Source organism: Schistocerca nitens, chromosome 1 (genome assembly GCF_023898315.1).
Source record: "Schistocerca nitens isolate TAMUIC-IGC-003100 chromosome 1, iqSchNite1.1, whole genome shotgun sequence".
Classification (NCBI taxonomy): Eukaryota; Metazoa; Arthropoda; class Insecta; order Orthoptera; family Acrididae; genus Schistocerca; species Schistocerca nitens.
The window spans coordinates 1297745629-1297764609 of NC_064614.1; the positions used below are offsets into that span (position 1 = coordinate 1297745629).

The 18981-nt window shown below is 44.4% G+C and overlaps 1 protein-coding gene across 1 annotated transcript in view; it reads right to left on the reverse strand.

Moving 5' to 3' along the window:
• Positions 1-310: 310 nt before the first annotated feature.
• LOC126234270 (uncharacterized) overlaps positions 311-18981 on the reverse strand; it is a 178796-nt gene continuing 160125 nt past the window's right edge. The window contains exon 17 of the mRNA XM_049942965.1: positions 311-645. Within this exon, the coding sequence (XP_049798922.1) occupies positions 311-645 (335 nt within the window). The remainder of the gene's footprint in view (positions 646-18981) is intronic.

The window sequence follows — 18981 nt, forward strand, 5'->3', positions numbered from 1 at the left end:
TTTGAAGAAAGTCGGAACATATAATGGATACAGTGACTAGCAGCGCATCATTCTTAAGGCAATATTTGTACATATAGTACAACCAGCCCTTCCACCTCAGATCCTGGACAGGCTTCAGAGTGTAGAGTTTGTTACTAAGAGCTGAGCTGCAGTGTCGTCTGCGACCTGTGGAGAACGTTTTCCGCGTCCTGCGCGTTAGTTCGCGGGGAGGCCGGCCGGCGCGTGGCGGCGCCACGTGTCTGCCACGTGCCGCGCTGGCGGAACATGTAGACGGAGTTGGCCAGCGAGCGCACGACGCGCGCCGCCGCCGCTAGAGACTCTTGGCGTGCCGGTGCCGGCCGTCCTCCCGGTCCGGCGCCGCCCCCGCCGCCGCCGCCACCGCCCCCGGGGCGCCGCCCCCGCCGCCCTTGATGGTGAAGGACACGTAGTAGCGCTTGTCTCGGTCGCGCTCCGCCGGCAGCGCGATCACGTGCCGCCCCCCCGCGCCCAGCTCCAGCGTCACCGCGCGCCCCGCCGCCGTCGCCGCCCCCTTGGCCGCTCCCGCCGGCCTGCCGCCGCCCCCAGGCGCCGCCCCCGTGTGGATGCGCGGCAGGAAGGGCGTCGCCGCCGTCTTGGGCAGCTGGTGGTGGTTGAGGCGCGGCGCGACTGCAACACGCGGCTACACGCGTCACTCCAGTGCAGTACTCACCTCCAGCTCGCATCAGCGTTACAGTACAGTATCCGGGCAAACATGCGTGGCTCGTGACTGCGGATCGTAAATGTGGTGCCAGGGCTCTATAAAAAGTGTGCAAACGGTCTCTCCTTTGCTTTTCATAATCATCTACTAAATAACATCAAAACTGACTCTATAGTTGGCATATTTAGCCGCCGACGTTATCTTTCTTTGACACAACCACAACAAACCGTACTAGAAACGACGCGTTTTAGAGAGAATTTTAATGCGGTGTGTGTTGGCTTCCTGTTTACGACTAAACGCGACGAAACACTTTAGGCACCATCCCGTGACGTCACGGCTCAGTGATTGGCTGACGGAAGCAAAGAGGCAGTTCCCAAGTTGGTTTAAGTACTTGTGAAGCTGTATTTCTTGGTATTCATATTTACACTTGTATATTACGAAAGTATCCAATTTAAGTGATTTACCAAATTAAAGAACTTTCCAAAACGCATAATATTCAGTACATTTCGTTGTGCTAAAGTGTCTGGAAAGTAGACGGCGGTGGTTAAACATATTAATGTACCTTCCTCCGTTGAAATTATCTATATATCTGTGCCTGTATTTGCACTGCATTTGTTTTTGATTCAGTGGGGGCCAGTTATCAGGTGATAATGTGCTACAAAACAATTTAGACGTTGCATTAAAATTACGAAATTATGCCATTTCTCTTCGAGCCTGAAACTGGACTAAAATTACGCTATTTCTCTTCGAATGCATGCTGGTATTTATTATTATAATTCATTAATTTGTTACCAAATTAAAGACCTGTTACCTGATGTTTTAAAAGGGCTCGTACATCTTACACTTTTTGTTTTTCATCTTTTTTGCAGTTTTCTTTTCTCTTGTTTTTATCTACAACATTTTACAAAGAATAATACTTTTAAAAAAATAAAACGTTGTTGTTTTGAAGAATATAGAAACATGATAGGATAGTGGAGAGATTTGTTAGCGCCATCTCCGATTGTTAGTGACAGTGAATACCTCACAATGGTTTCGTCGAGCTGTTGACCACCAGTCGCAAAAAAAGTTTGGTTAGTAGTATAGAAACGTATTGCTAATCCTATCTATTCCTAATCCTATATATTGCTAACACTATGTATTAACTTTAGGTGCTCATACGTGTACAGAATTTGGTGATGTCTTTGCTAGATCGCAAAGATGAGGCAAAGATCATAAACCTCGAACAAATGTACCGAATCAAGAAACTGGAAGTCAGAAGAACAGTCGCAGAAGAGAAGACCAAGACTTGGAAGATATTCACACAGAAATTGGAGGAGGACAGAAGAGGAAATAAGAAACTGTTTTAGAAGGTTATCAGAGTTAAAAGAAAACCAGTGAATATCATAAAAGTACTTGAAATTGAAAATGGAAATCTGGTTAGGACAGAAAGTGACATGAGAGAAGTCCTGAAAAACCGTTTTGACCACCTATTTAATAGATCAGTTCAAGAACCAGATACAGAACTGGAAATACACACTTACAATGAGGAACCTCACATCACCTGGACAGAAACAGAGGCAGCCTTAAAATCTACACCTAAAGGAAAATCTGCAGGTGCAGATGAAATGAACGCAGACATGATGAAGGCAGCAGGTATCCAAGGCATACAATTGCTGCACCGAGTACTCAATGCCATATGGGCCAGATAACATAATACCTGCGGAATGGAGAAAGGGTGTAATAATTCCCCTGTTTAAGAAAGGCAGCAGGCAGAAACCCACCAACTATAGAGGAATAACCCTATTGTCTCATGGGCTGAAAATACTTGAGAAGATCATAGAAAAGAGACTGAGAATTACCATAGAACCACAGCTGGAGGAGGAAAAATATGGCTTCAGAAGTAATAGATCTAATTTTTAGCACCGGCATGTTGATGGAAAAATACTGCGAGACAGGCAAGAACCTGGTCTTGTATTTCTGGATTTAGAAAAATCCTATGATAGTGTTATAAGAGATAAGATCTGGGAATGCTTGACGAAAAAGAATGTCGCTGAAGGACTAATAAAGAAATTCAGATGTTGTACGAAGACTGTACTAGCTGTGTACAAATTGGGGATGGACGATCGTCGTGGTTTGAGACCAAGAGTGGAGTTTAGCAAGGAAGTGCACTGTCCCCACTACTGTTCATAACTGTTATGGGTACTATAATGAAGAACTTCAAGGAGAAGTCAGGTGAACTGAATGAATTTGCCTTTGGTGATGACACCATGACATGGGGTGAAACTGAAGAGGAAGTACAGATCAGACTTGATGAATGGAAATCTCAGTTCCAGAAATATAACCTCTACATCAGGAAGACCAAGGCCATGGCGATGGCAATCAACAGAGATGGGCAACCAGCAAGTGTCTCGGTCGGGCACACAGTTTTAATCTGCCAGGAAGTTTCATATCAGCGCACACTCCGCTGCAGAGTGAAAATCTCATTCTGGCAAGTGTAAAACTAGAATACCACCATCTAGAGTGTGTGGACAGATTTACTTAGCTTGGAAGTGTAATTTCCGGTGATAACTTGGTCAGAAATTCAATCTCCAACAGAGTGAAAAAAGGATCTGAATTCTACCAACAAGTAAAATGACTTTTATAGGATGACGTGATCCCAAAACCGGCCAAACTGATGATTTTTAGTAGTTGTTTCATACCAATATTGACCTGTGGTATTGGAACATGTACCCTAACAAAAAGAGAATCATCAAGGCCGCAAGCAGCAGAGATGAAATTTCTTAGATCCACCACCCAGAAGACCAGGATGGACAAGTTAAGGAATGAGGAGGCGAGGAAAGAAGCCGGAATAAAGACATCCCTATTAGATCGAATTGGCGCATCTAGATTTCGATGGTATGGGCATGTGATGAGAATGGCGTCAACCAGAACAGCCAAAATAAATTTGGAAAGACAGGTGGATGGGAAAAGACCTCAAGGAGGACCTCAAACTCGATGGATAGACTTGATCAAGGCTGATCCACTGACCAGAGGATGGACAGTGGATGATGTTCTCCGTGAACAGGCGTATCTGGACAGGACAAAGTGGAAGAGGCTCATTACCAGTACCTGGAACCTGGAACTGTTGAATGATGATGATTGGCTAGATCTCCAGCATCTTATGCTTATTTACTGTCACATCTAGTCTTCCTCCTCCTGTTACTCTTCACTGTTCTCGCTGTATCGCCGTCCATCCTCTGGCTATTTTTGTTACGTTGCGTATAGGCATATCTGTTATGTCGTGTCCGCAAGTACCTTCACATGAAACGTACAAAAACATATTTTGTAGAACTCTGTCCGCACTAACTAGAAACCAGTGTCGAGTGCTGGAATGATTGGCAGTCACGGTACGATAACCCAAACAAGGAACGCAGCTGTTTTTGACTGACCATGCCCTCGAGGCCTACGAGAAAGACGTACGAGAAAGACAGACCGCGGCGCGTACGTCACGAAGGTAGGCCACGCTCGCTCAGCTCAGCAGACAAACTGCGTTTCTGCACCTGTTAACTCGTAACTAGGCGTGCACGTACAAACGAGAATTGCATCTTCTACTGGTTGGCATCCACTATTATGGAATCTTATGTTACTAGTCCTGCAATGGTAGGAAGCCCGTAGGACTACTAGTAATTTGTTACAGCTGTACTGGAGTACAACACAATTAAAATCATGCCAAAATGATTATCAGTTGTAGAAGGCACCACATCTTCTATGAAATGAGGTCTGTTATGCAGAAAGAGACTAAATGCTAAAAAAAACCGTTATACTATTTATGTCGAGAATTGATTTTAGGCCGGCCGCGGTGGTCTCGCGGTTCTAGGCGCGCAGTCCGGAACCGTGCGACTGCTACGGTCGCAGGTTCGAATCTTGCCTCGGGCATGGATGTGTGTGATGTCCTTAGGTTAGTTAGGTTTAAGTAGTTCTAAGTTCTAGGGGACTGATGACCACAGCAGTTGAGTCCCATAGTGCTCAGAGCCATTTGAACCAATTGATTTTAAATTTGGTTGTATGACTAGTAATCAGTAAGACTTCATGATAGCAGATTCCATCAGAAGACGCAATTCTCGTTAGTACGTACACACCCAGTTGCGAGTTAACAGGTTTAGAAACCCATTTTTCCCGCTCGAGTTAAGCGAGCGTGCGAGCTCAGGCCTATCTCCGTGACGTACGCGCCGCGGCCTGTCTTTCTCGTGGTCCTGGGCATGCTCTGAAGTGCCGTCATCCCTTCCGCCACTACCAGTACTACGCTGCTCACAGTACCAGGTCAGTAAAAAATTGCATGTTGCATATTGTGGAAGTGTAGAGTACGATGGATTTACACTCCTGGAAATTGAAATAAGAACACCGTGAATTCATTGTCCCAGGAAGGGGAAACTTTATTGACACATTCCTGGGGTCAGATACATCACATGATCACACTGACAGAACCACAGGCACATAGACACAGGCAACAGAGCATGCACAATGTCGGCACTAGTACAGTGTATATCCACCTTTCGCAGCAATGCAGGCTGCTATTCTCCCATGGAGACGATCGTAGAGATGCTGGATGTAGTCCTGTGGAACGGCTTGCCATGCCATTTCCACCTGGCGCCTCAGTTGGACCAGCGTTCGTGCTGGACGTGCAGACCACGTGAGACGACGCTTCATCCAGTCCCAAACATGCTCAATGGGGGACAGATCCGGAGATCTTGCTGGCCAGGGTAGTTGACGTACACCTTCTAGAGCACGTTGGGTGGCACGGGATACATGCGGACGTGCATTGTCCTGTTGGAACAGCAAGTTCCCTTGCCGGTCTAGGAATGGTAGAACGATGGGTTCGATGACGGTTTGGATGTACCGTGCACTATTCAGTGTCCCCTCGACGATCACCAGTGGTGTACGGCCAGTGTAGGAGATCGCTCCCCACACCATGATGCCGGGTGTTGGCCCTGTGTGCCTCGGTCGTATGCTGTCCTGATTGTGGCGCTCACCTGCACGGCGCCAAACACGCATACGACCATCATTGGCACCAAGGCAGAAGCGACTCTCATCGCTGAAGACGACACGTCTCCTCCATTCGTCCCTCCATTCACGCCTGTCGCGACACCACTGGAGGCGGGCTGCACGATGTTGGGGCGTGAGCGGAAGACGGCCTAACGGTGTGCGGGACCGTAGCCCAGCTTCATGGAGACGGTTGCGAATGGTCCTCGCCGATACCCCAGGAGCAACAGTGTCCCTAATTTGCTGGGAAGTGGCGGTGCGGTCCCCTACGGCACTGCGTAGGATCCTACGGTCTTGGCGTGCATCCGTGCGTCGCTGCGGTCCGGTCCCAGGTCGACGGGCACGTGCACCTTCCGCCGACCACTGGCGACAACATCGATGTACTGTGGAGACCTCACGCCCCACGTGTTGAGCAATTCGGCGGTACGTCCACCCGCCCTCCCGCATGCCCACTATACGCCCTCGCTCAAAGTCCGTCAACTGCACATACGGTTCACGTCCACGCTGTCGCGGCATGCTACCAGTGTTAAAGACTGCGATGGAGCTCCGTATGCCACGGCAAACTGGCTGACACTGACGGCGGCGGTGCACAAATGCTGCGCAGCTAGCGCCATTCGACGGCCAACACCGCGGTTCCTGGTGTGTCCGCTGTGCCGTGCGTGTGATCATTGCTTGTACAGCCCTCTCGCAGTGTCCGGAGCAAGTATGGTGGGTCTGACACACCGGTGTCAATGTGTTCTTTTTTCAATTTCCAGGAGTGTATTTCGAGCTGTTCTGTAATGGCGTTTTGCCCGAGTGGTGTAGTGCTCTGACTGGCATTTAGCTAATTCGGGTTCGGTCCCTGCTGTTCTAACATTTCCTTTTTATTTTATTCCCCACAAAGTTAAACTATTAATTATAAGCTCTAAATATATTCAAACAATTCAATTTATATACAGAAAATTAATATACTGAGTTAAGTTACGTTTCCTAGCATTGTAAGTCAAAAGTTTCATTGCAGCACACTGACAAAATTTTGCACCAGCCGCCACTGTCTTGGTTCTTGATTTGATCAGGTTTAGGCGCAACAAGTTCCTCTACTTTCATCCTAAGCTCATTTGTCAAATTTTGTACTAATTAAGTACACACTGAAGTACAAGTGTACTGTTTTCGGACTCATGATATACAGTAGTTATTTGCAAGAAAATAAAACTCACGATAACCCAGGCACGACACACTTAACAAAAATAAATTTCATCTCACGAAGGTCAACAGGAAAGGAGATTCTTAGTAATGATAAATGCTTTGCGTGCTTTTTTCCTGTACACATTCGTGAAACTCTCTCTATGTGGTGGCACTTAGTTACCATGTCCAAGTGGACTCTGGTGGGACATTTACAAACTTAACATGCCTTTGGGAGGTCCATAAGATGTGTACTTTGTAGAAGTCACGGTTCCAAACCTCTACTTCATAGAGTTGAACGACACTAGACAAGGTGCAATCTCAAGACTATCTACTGTCATTTTAAAAACGTCAGTGATTATCAACAGCTCCAAAAACATTCACTGTCATTGTTTACATCCGCGTGGGAAATATTCGAAATATGTCCTGATAATTTAAATTCTATAATCCATTATTGACAAATATACTTCAATATGTTTTTGGGGAAGCTCCCCTCAGAGCCCTTAACTGCGAGCCGTGCTTGGTTGTTGTTGTTGTTGTGGTCTTCAGTCCTGAGACTGGTTTGATGCAGCTCTCCATGCTACTCTATCCTGTGCAAGCTTCTTCATCTCCCAGTACCTACTGCAACCTACATCCTTCTGAATCTGCTTAGTGTATTCATCTCTTGGTCTCCCTCTACGATTTTTACCCTCCACGCTGCCCTCCAATGCTAAATTTGTGATCCCTTGATGCCTCAAAACATGTCCTACCAACCGATCCCTTCTTCTAGTCAAGTTGTGCCACAAACTTCTCTTCTCCCCAATCCTATTCAATACCTCCTCATTAGTTACGTGATCTACCCACCTTATCTTCAGCATTCTTCTGTAGCACCACATTTCGAAAGCTTCTATTCTCTTCTTGTCCAAACTAGTTATCGTCCATGTCTCACTTCCATACATGGCTACACTCCATACAAACACTTTCAGAAACGACATCCTGACACTTAAATCTATACTCGATGTTAACAAATTCCTCTTCTTGAGAAACGCTTTCCTTGCCATTGCCAGTCTACATTTTATATCCTCTCTACTTCGACCATCATCGGTTATTTTACTCCCTAAATAGCAAAACTCCTTTACTACTTTAAGTGTCTCATTTCCTAATCTAATTCCCTCAGCATCACCCGACTTAATTCGACCACATTCCATTATCCTTGTTTTGCTTTTGTTGATGTTCATCTTATATCCTCCTTTCAAGACACTGTCCATTCCATTCAACTGCTCTTCCAAGTCCTTTGCTGTCTCTGACAGAATTACAATGTCATCGGCGAACCTCAAAGTTTTTACTTCTTCTCCATGAATTTTAATACCTACTCCGAATTTTTCTTTTGTTTCCTTTACTGCTTGCTCAATATACAGATTGAATAACATCGGGGAGAGGCTACAACCCTGTCTCACTCCTTTCCCAACCACTGCTTCCCTTTCATGCCCCTCGACTCTTATAACTGCTATCTGGTTTCTGTACAAATTGTAAATAGCCTTTCGCTGCCTGTATTTTACCCCTGCCACCTTCAGAATTTGAAAGAGAGTATTCCAGTCAACATTGTCAAAAGCTTTCTCTAAGTCTACAAATGCTAGAAACGTAGGTTTGCCTTTTCTTAATCTTTCTTCCAAGATAAGTCGTAAGGTCAGTATTGCCTCACGTGTTCCAACATTTCTACGGAATCCAAACTGATCTTCCCCTAGGTCGGCTTCTACCAATTTTTCCATTCGTCTGTAAAGAATTCGCGTTAGTATTTTGCAGCTGTGACTTATTAAACTGATAGTTCGGTAATTTTCACATCTGTCAACACCTGCTTTCTTTGGGATTGGAATTATTATATTCTTCTTGAAGTCTGAGGGTATTTCGCCTGTCTCATACATCGTGCTCACCAGATGGTAGAGTTTTGTCATGACTGGCTCTCCCGAGGCTATCAGTAGTTCTAATGGAATGTTGTCTACTCCCGGGGCCTTGTTTCGACTCAGGTCTTTCAGTGCTCTGTCAAACTCTTCACGCAGTATCTTATCTCCCATTTCGTCTTCATCTACATCCTCTTCCATTTCCATAATATTGTCCTCAAGTACATCGCCCTTATATAAACCCTCTATATACTCCTTCCACCTTTCTGCCTTCCCTTCTTTGCTTAGAACTGGGTTGCCATCTGAGCTCTTGATATTCATACAAGTGGTTCTCTTCTCTCCAAAGGTCTCTTTAATTTTCCTGTAGGCAGTATCTATCTTACCCCTAGTGAGACAAGCCTCTACATCCTTACATTTGTCCTCTAGCCATCCCTGCTTAGCCATTTTGCACTTCCTGTCGATTTCATTTTTGAGACGTTTGTATTCCTTTTTGCCTGCTTCATTTACTGCATTTTTATATTTTCTCCTTTCATCAATTAAATTCAATATTTCTTCTGTTACCCAAGGATTACTATTAGCCCTCGTCTTTTTACCTACTTGATCGTCTGCTGCCTTCACCACTTCATCCCTCAGAGCTACCCATTCTTCTTCTACTGTATTTCTTTCCCCCATTCCTGTAAATTGTTCCCTTATGCTCTCCCTGAAACTCTCTACAACCTCTGGTTCTTTCAGTTTATCCAGGTCCCATCTCCTTAAATTCCCACCTTTTTGCAGTTTCTTCAGTTTCAATCTGCAGATCATAACCAATAGATTGTGGTCAGAATCCACATCTGCCCCAGGAAATGTCTTACAATTTAAAACCTGGTTCCTAAATCTCTGTCTTACCATTATATAATCTATCTGAAACCTGTCAGTATCTCCAGGCTTCTTCCATGTATACAGCCTCCTTTCATGATTCTTGAACCAAGTGTTAGCTATGATTAAGCTATGCTCTGTGCAAAATTCTACAAGGCGGCTTCCTCTTTCATTCCTTCCCCCCAATCCATATTCACCTACTATGTTTCCTTCTCTCCCTTTTCCTACTGATGAATTCCAGTCACCCATGACTATTAAATTTTCGTCTCCCTTCACTACCTGAATAATTTCTTTTATCTCTTCATACATTTCATCTATTTCTTCATCATCTGCAGAGCTAGTTGGCATATAAACTTGTACTACTGTAGTAGGCATGGGCTTTGTGTCTATCTTGGCCACAATAATGCGTTCACTATGCTGTTTGTAGTAGCTAACCCGCACTCCTATTTTTTTATTCATTATTAAACCTACTCCTGCATTACCCCTATTTGATTTTGTATTTATAACCCTGTAATCACCTGACCAAAAGTCTTGTTCCTCCTGCCACCGAACTTCACTAATTCCCACTATATCTAACTTTAACCTATCCATTTCCCTTTTCAAATTTTCTAACCTACCTGCCCGATTAAGTGATCTGACATTCCACGCTCCGATCCGTAGAACGCCAGTTTTCTTTCTCCTGATAACGACGTCCTCTTGAGTAGTCCCCGCCCGGAGATCCGAATGGGGGACTATTTTACCTCCGGAATATTTTACCCAAGAGGACGCCATCATCATTTAATCATACAGTAGAGCTGCATGTCCTCGGGAAAAATTACGGCTGTAGTTTCCCCTTGCTTTCAGCCGTTCGCAGTACCAGCACAGCAAGGCCGTTTTGGTTAATGTTACAAGGCCAGATCAGTCAATCATCCAGACTGTTGCCCCTGCAACTACTGAAAAGGCTGCTGCCCCTCTTCAGGAACCACATGTTTGTCTGGCCTCTCAACAGATACCCCTCCGTTGTGGTTGCACCTACGGTACGGCCATCTGTATCGCTGAGGCACGCAAGCCTCCCCACCAACAGCAAGGTCCATGGTTCATGGGGGGCTGTGCTTGGTTATAGATTGTATAAGGGCCGACACAACTGCTCTCGTAGGTCATAGTACATTCAAAGCACTGAAACGAAGTACCTGACAAGTGACAATAAGCTACGGGAGAAACATTTGGGCACATGTTAAATACTCAACTAGGTCAATAAAATAAAGTCAGTCGGTCAACCGAAGAGCGAGTAGAGCGTATGGTAGAGGAAGTGCACAAAAAACGATGACTATATAGTAATCAGTTTTCCATCTAGCAGTGCAGTTCAGCGTGCTGTATTTACGAAGATTCTGTTTATGTATGTTAGCTAGATTAGGTACTAATTTCTGTATTCCATACAGAATTTACACATTTAGTGGAGAGGAAACACCCGCAGAGCGTTTCTGCCTACTGTGTCGCTACCGATTTAAAAGAAGTTCTGCGGAATGACAGGTGTAACCTTGTGAAACTGCCTGGATTCAGGTGAGGTGGTCCTTCTGACGAAACTGGGTAGACGGAGTGTGTGCACCCCCCCCCCCCCCTTCCCACATCCAAAAAAACTGGTAAAATGCTACTTAAATTTCCAACGAGTCCGAATGTAACTCTCCTTGAAGCTAAGGTACGCCAGTATTTTTAATGTATCGAACTGTATAGTTTTTATATCTTGGCACGCCCATTTTTCTCACCATGAGAATGCCTACATAACATGTTTATATGCAAATGACTTTTACTTTTCTTTCACTTAACGTTGCTTCTGTACAGCACAATTTAAGTCGTATATTCATTCTGTACTTATACTGTACATACCTCCTATAATGTAAAATGTTTATTATCCATCGCGCTATGCGTTAACTATGGCAGATTGCGATCTACTTGAAAATGGCCGTAATATGAAGGTCGAAACAGGTCGTGGACTTAATGAAGTTCTAATTAGCATGTGGAGTGGCTTTTCATTAAGACATCCACAGGCGCGGGTGGGACGAATTAGGTCTTCGCAGATGTGCAGAATGGTGGACGGATACAGGCGCCCATGTTCGGCCAACTAGTTAGTTACAGTGTATTGCAGGCAGTTAGTTGGACAGTTAGGTGGGGTTACAGTGTCACTTTACAGTAGGGGATTAGTTTGAGGTATTTTAGTTTTTTATTTAATAGGACAACATGGTCATACATGGTTGGACTGAAGCTGCCGGTAGCTCATCCAGTAATTAATGACAAACTTTAGCAATGATTTATCTCGACAATGCGTTGGTTACACCAGCAGGTAAAGTGATTGTGGTCAAGACGAGAGAATGTTCTAGAGGGTAGGGTACAGGGCGAGGAAGGCAGTCTCGTTAGCGTACCGTAGGAGCTTAATAGATGGAGGTGATTCAGACTTTTTGGCAGCGCAGAGAACATATAAGAGAAGAGAGAGAACAGAGGCATGGGGCTAACTAACTATTCATTTTCGTGAATACATTAATGTAATCAATTCTTCTTTACAAGTAGTTGGAGATGCTCTCTGTAGAAGAAAGAATAGTCATCGTTCCTTCGAAATTTGGTAGTAAAACATTTGAGAAGGTGCGTGAGCTGCAGCGTCTAAGATATGGGAAGGAGCCACCAACAAGGAATACTATCAAGCTTCTGTCAATAAATTCAGCCGAAGAGGAAGTGTGCTTAATGACGAACGTCCTGGACAGCAATCAACAGCTAGCTGACTGTGCAGTCTGGACGTTGGGGAGGCAACAGAAGGAGCACACGCGCTTCCATTCGTCGGCTGAGCCGCGAGCAAGACTGCATGATCCTGTCTGCTGCACTCTTCGTTTTCTGCTGAAGAAGACGACCTGTCAGATCCTGGCAATGTACCACCAGCAGGAGAAATATTATGCTGCCCGTATGGAAATGTGTGCTAACCTTTTGGAGCCATGAAAAATGAAAACGTGTTAGATAACCTTTTCTCATCATGCGATGCCACATTTCACACATGCGTTTTGTGAATGCCGGATACGGACCGACAGCGATCCTCTTGAGGTGCAATAATGGGAAAGAAACACCCAGAAAATGAACGTATGGCTAGGGGGGACTAAGAGAAACGTGTATGGACCATTCTCTCTTACAGAGAAAATAGTAACAGGTACCAGTTGTCTTGAAATGCTTAAGCTTCTCCTGGAACTGCAGTCGGAATTTGAAGGCATTCTGAAATCCGTTGTGTGTCAGCAGGATAAAGCTCCAGGCTCCTCCACATTTTGCTCCCATTGTTCGAGATTACCTCAACCACATACTCTCTTGACGGTGAGCTTCGAAGTCGCCTGACTTCTTCGCTTGGGGCTAAATCAAGCCTTGCGTGTACAGGTTTAGTATCAGTATCCTGCATTAGCTGTGAAGAAGGTTAACGGAATCACACCTATACCAGGATCAGAATAACAAAGTGATTTACAGCGAACCGCGGTTGAGCGTGGAAGGGGGCGATGTTGTCTGTTCGCCGATGCGTGCGCGCGCATCATGGCTGTAGCAGCGACAGCAGGGCAGTTTCTTACTGGACTGCCTTCTCTCGCCGCCTTTACTGTTCGGCATTGAGTTCGCTTTACAGGACTGTTATGTCCTCGTGGATTAATAAACGCACTCCCGTGTATCAAATGATACCGTGTCTGTATTATTTGTCTGTCTCAACAAAACCGGCAGGAAGAGCACCGAAACTGTGTGCCGGACCGAGACTTGCCTTTGCCTTTCGCGGGCAAGTGCTCTGCCATCTGAACTACCCAAGCACGACTCACGCCCCGTCCTCACAGCTTTACTTCCGCCAGTACCTCGTCTCCTACTTTCCAAACTTCACAGAAGCTCTCCTGCGAACCTTGCAGCAGTCTCCGTCCGCACACAGTTTTAACCTGCCAGCAAGTTTCATATCAGTGCACACTCCGCTGCAGAGTGAAAATCTCATTCTGGAATGTCGGCTTTTTACGTTGCCATCGTTGGAGAATTATCTTTAATGACTGAATAGTATGGGGGATTATCCATTACAGTGACAGACGGCTCATTTAAGTTTTCGTGTTGTTGCCCCTTGAACCATTTCAGAAAACTATCGTGCTTCATTTCCTCGTGGTAGTGTTTGGTTTTCCCGATTTGTAAACCAGGAGACAGGTACGAAACCAAACGCAGTTCCAGCATGCAAGACAATAATTCTCGCACCCTTTCGCACTGGACCAGCTGAACTTCCACATATGCTGCCATCTGGCCTGTCTTTTCTGACAGAATGACCGGCGTTTATCCAGGTTTCTTGCCTTCGAACGGCACTTTAACTATAGTTCTTAAAAAACCGATAACGCCACTCTACGATGCCGCCTCTGTCCATTATAATACTCTGTCGTTAATTTTTTATAGCGAGAACCGAGTACTCAGACAACCGTAAATCAAAGGCGTTTTGTTGCCACTGAATAACTCTGCCTCGCGAAGAGTTTCTTGGTAGCTGGATTTTCTTTTTTCTCAGAATATCCATATATATGGCGACGAACAGCATCTTGTTGAAAAGAGTCAAAGTTTGTTACACTGGGTCTATCCTTCTCTTCTTTCCGGGTGCCCACAGTTTTGACGAACCCGGCTCTTCCCCTTATGCACAGTATTTCTCCTTACAAATTTTGACTACAGTATTTTTGTGCATCTTCAAGGCGTCTGCCGTTCTCTCGACTACCTTCGTTAAAGGCAATAGAGTTGCACCAGTTGCGCAAAATAAATTCACCGCACAGAGAAACAGAGCACACAACTGAACGGACCACAATTGTTTACGTTACCGGCTGCAGGCGTCGTCTACAATTGGCTACAGTAGCCGCTACTAGAGATGGGCGAACTCGTTCATCCTTGGGAACTAGTTCACTGGTGACCGCTCTTTTTTGGGAACCGTTCATATTCACTCGTTCACCGTTCATTTGTGCTTGATATATGCTTCTTACGAAAAACTGAAAATTAGTAGCATAGGTGACTGAAGATGGAAGGCGCCAAGAGGGGGCACTTGCCTCCGCCCTGGAGTAGAGTTTTTATTCATAACAGAACTCTCACAAAGTTGTAATTTTCGTGATTCTGCAAAACCTCTCGTTTAGCCAACTGTAGCGTTATGTGGCTGATCGCAGTGAAATAATATGATGTGGCGCGCGAAAAACCGGTCCCGGGTACAGACAGCTCGCCAGTTACGCAGGATTTGTTGACCGCTACGAGTAGAGTAGATAAACATGTAATAATTAGGCAGTGAAGAAATAACAAATAAGGTAATGCAAAGAACAACTTCCAAACAACAGATGACGATTGGTGGGTGACAATGAGCAGTCTAGTACTCGGGGTCGATTTTTCGTGCGCCACACTGTACCACTGAAGTAATATGGAAGAAGTTATCATATTTTGTTTAGAAAATGTGACACCGGGCACTCGATTATGGAGCGCGGACTTCATTCGGTCTGCCTTCCATAACAATGAACATGCTCCTTTACCTTGGATAAAAAATAAAGACGGAAAATGGCCACTGGTGTGTGCCGTGCCGACTTCCTTTGCATGTTTAATAACAAAAAAATGTTGCCTTTTTACAAATATTTTTTCTGCTATTTATCGAAATAGTGAAGTAAGCTGATACGCCGTTTTGTTACCTGAAAAGGTGTATGTATTACATACCACGTAATTTTATGTAATTAACGTAATTATAAAATGCATTTTAATTACCAGTCGTCGACGCTGAATAGAATACCACGAACAGAACCAGAAGTTGAGAGTTCAAAAAAGGTTTGAAACAGATCTACTGTAGAATGGGTGTGCACAGCGTACGAAATGAACAACTCGATACTGAACTATGAGCAGTCGGCAGTGGAACTGCGACGAGTGGCAACGCGAAGAAGGACGAGTCCAGCCGAGAGAGACCGAGACCGAGACCGAAACCGAGACAGAGACGGGAACGGAATCGAGGCTGGAACGAGACCGGCCGACGTGCAGTTGCGGGAACGGGACCAGCCGTTTTGCCGTTCCCGGGAACTGTGAGTAGAAAGCCACGACCAATGTGAACTATGAAAGACCGTTCCTTTGATTTCGTTCCTCGCTCGTTCCGTTGATGAACCGTTCCTTTGGAACCGTTAGTTCGCGAACGACTCATCTCTAGCCGCTACCTGCAGCAGCAGAGATTTGACAACGGTGGACGGAACAGGAGCGCGTCCAGCAGCGTTCTATGACTGCAGCCCTGTGAGCAGCCAGACGGCAATCAATCTATTATTCTGAATCTGGTATAATCAAATACGGAAAATGTTCTGGAATACGGTGGAAAGGCGGTCTCTTTGCGTTGACATGCAGTGTGGCCACACTGAACATTAAAAATTTTTGATATTTCATATGTACCCTTGTTGTAGAGATATACGTTTTTTCATGAAAATGAGTCGTTACTTTTGGGACACCCTGTACAAAGAGTAAACTGGAGGAGGACTGGAATGGTTGTGACCAAAGAGGAGAAAGGGAGACGCCCTTACAACGAAAAAGTGAAACCTGTCTCCGCCATATTTTGGTTAGTCTTTAGAGTGCTGGTATTGCTGTGTTGCTCTTGCATTCATTTGCGAGGAAAACAGCAACAAAACGTTTGGTTGTTTTGCTGCGATGTGCGCCTTGCTCGACGATTGAGAATTGGAATTACAAATTGTTTTTAACTCTCTGATGATGAGTATTCATTCACAAAAGTGTATTGTTTCAAAGTAAATACTCAGAACTGACTGTCAATTAAGTGCATTAACGCCAAAAAGATATGTATAACACAGGGTTTTAACGGGGAAACAGACTTCTAGGACTCTTATTCTAACCTCATTGAGAGTATCTATGCATTACAGCGCTCTGGGTGGCAGTTACAAACAACACTGGTCGCCATATTTTGTAACGCCAGGCATACGAAATACTGAAGTTGGACAGATGTAATAGCTGCTGGAAAATCACATATGTTTACAATTGAAATGTAATTTAAAAATTATTTTGTTGGTCATACTTCACATCTAGTGTATGTTCAGAGTACAATTGTACTGGATTAATCATAGTAATGAAGTAGTTGGAATACTGTACTAGCATGTTTTCACTTTAAAAATTTCTTGTACGTAACTGTCGTGTATGCCAAATTTCTACATCGTATTTTCCAGATTTTGACAGGCATGTTGGATCTCAGGCAGACGGCTTTATTAAAGTGCATCTCTCGACTGCATTTGATGCAGCTCAGTGTATCGTTTGTCCAGAGTAAAATTACTTGTTAAATAACAACTACAATAAGCATAAGGGCTATTTATGCGTATAAACTCTTCAAGCTACTCCTAATTTTTACTGCTGAATTCCTCTGAAAAATTACTAGCCAACACAAAGGTGGGTAACCTGTATAAGCTGTGAACAAGTGGTGGTATACATAATATAATTATACGTGCTCTTCTTATCTTCGATGTTCTGGTAATTGCTCTTTTTGGAGAAATAAAAATCCCAACTCAATGTGACACGACCCATGATAGTGCCGTCTTATTAGAACTGCCGAAAGCTACACAAGAACGAAAAACTCTTAGCCCACATATCTGGAATTCTTTCAAACGCAACGATAATTAAGCCTTCGAATCACGTAATAAATTATTTATTTATATCTATGTCTACTATTGCTTGCTCTCTTTAAAAATACCAACAATCTATAAAAAATGTCTCTTTGATAAATGCGTAAGACAGAACTTCTCTAGCATGAAATGCACAAAATGTCATTCAAGTGAAACGTGTAATAACTGTAAGTAAAATTATAACGAAAGTCGCCAGTAGCCACACAAATGCGCGTGCTTACATTAAAGTCATCAGAATGACGTATCAGCTCGCGCACTGCAAACATCACGCTCGATAAGCCATAGTACAGGAAAAACGCACATCTTTTTGGAATTATTTCCTGAAACACGTTGTGCGGGCAAGAAATAAAGAAAAATCGCCATTAACAGCAGCAAATGCTGTTGTACGGGGCGTCCAACATAAAAACAGGTACACCTCACGCCGAAACTTCAAGTAACATTGAACGAACTAAAAACGAATAAATAATAGAGATACTAAAGAAATACGCAGTTGCCTGTTTATTAGAGATTCTGGCAGTTGTAGCCGTGGGCATCCAGGCATCGCTGATTTCGTGTGACGATGTTACCAACAACATGCTGTAATTCGTCGTGCGTGATATTGTTAATTTCTGTAGTAATGCTCCGTTGAAGATTTCTGTTGTGCGAGGATTGTCAAAATACACTTTGCTTTTTAGTGTGCCCCATACATAAAAATCACGCGATGTTAAGTCCGGGGACCGAGGGGGCCAGAGGTCTCTACTGACAAGTCTGTCTTCAGGGAACACGTTGGTGATGTGGGCCGTACTTTGGTCGATGTATGAACGGTTGCTCCTTCTTGTTGGAATACTATATACAGCTTTTCTGCATCTGTTAACTGTGCATGGAAAGAGTCAAAGATCTCTAGATATCTGGTACTGTTTAAGGTGTAATAGAAAAATATGGAGCCACTAATGTGCATGCCGATCAACGCACACTAAACGCCTGTCTTCTCTGAGTGGAGAGTTTCTTCATGCAAGATACGTAGGTTGTCCTGCGACTGGAACTACAAATGAAACCACGCCTCATCTGATATGAAGTAAAGCGAGGGGTTCAAGTAGCTGTTAGTAATTGATATTAACAGCCAGTTACAATAATGAACTTCTTGGTCCTCAAATTTCAGTTTTGCACCACACTCACACGATAGGTGTTTCAGTACACGTTGTACAAGCTACACCAGCCTACTGCAACAAACTCCTTACTGACTTGCAGGGACTTCTCGTAATGCCCACGGGACTTCTTCCTGTAGTTTCAAGGGCCCTCACCGTCGTAAGCCTTTTCCTCTGCACATTCCAAACGGATCCTGCAGCCATCCGTTTCCTGTACAGATCTTGAACTGTACTGGTCGCGAGGAGTTTTCTACCGGAGTACTTCGCTTCGAACATTTCTTAACATTCCTCGATGGAGCCTTTCTTTATGTAACATTCTACTATATCAGTTCACTGTTCTAATGCAAACTGCCCCATTCCTGTAATAACTCAACAGTACTAGCTTCTCAGAATAATTGACACACGAACGTACAACTGCCCTCAACTTTCCGATAAAATGCAGTGTAGCCAACTTCCGAGACACTGTACCCGCTTCACACGCAGTTCGACCAGAGACGATTAACAAGTACGTGTGGCGTACCGCCTTTATGTGGGACCCTTCGTATAACAAACAAAGCTATACAATTCTGTACTAGTAGACAATCAGTACCACTCGACATGACCTTGCAAAACATGAAGTATGCAATTGGCATCTAATACGGCGGCGCCTGGGGTGTTTATACAGG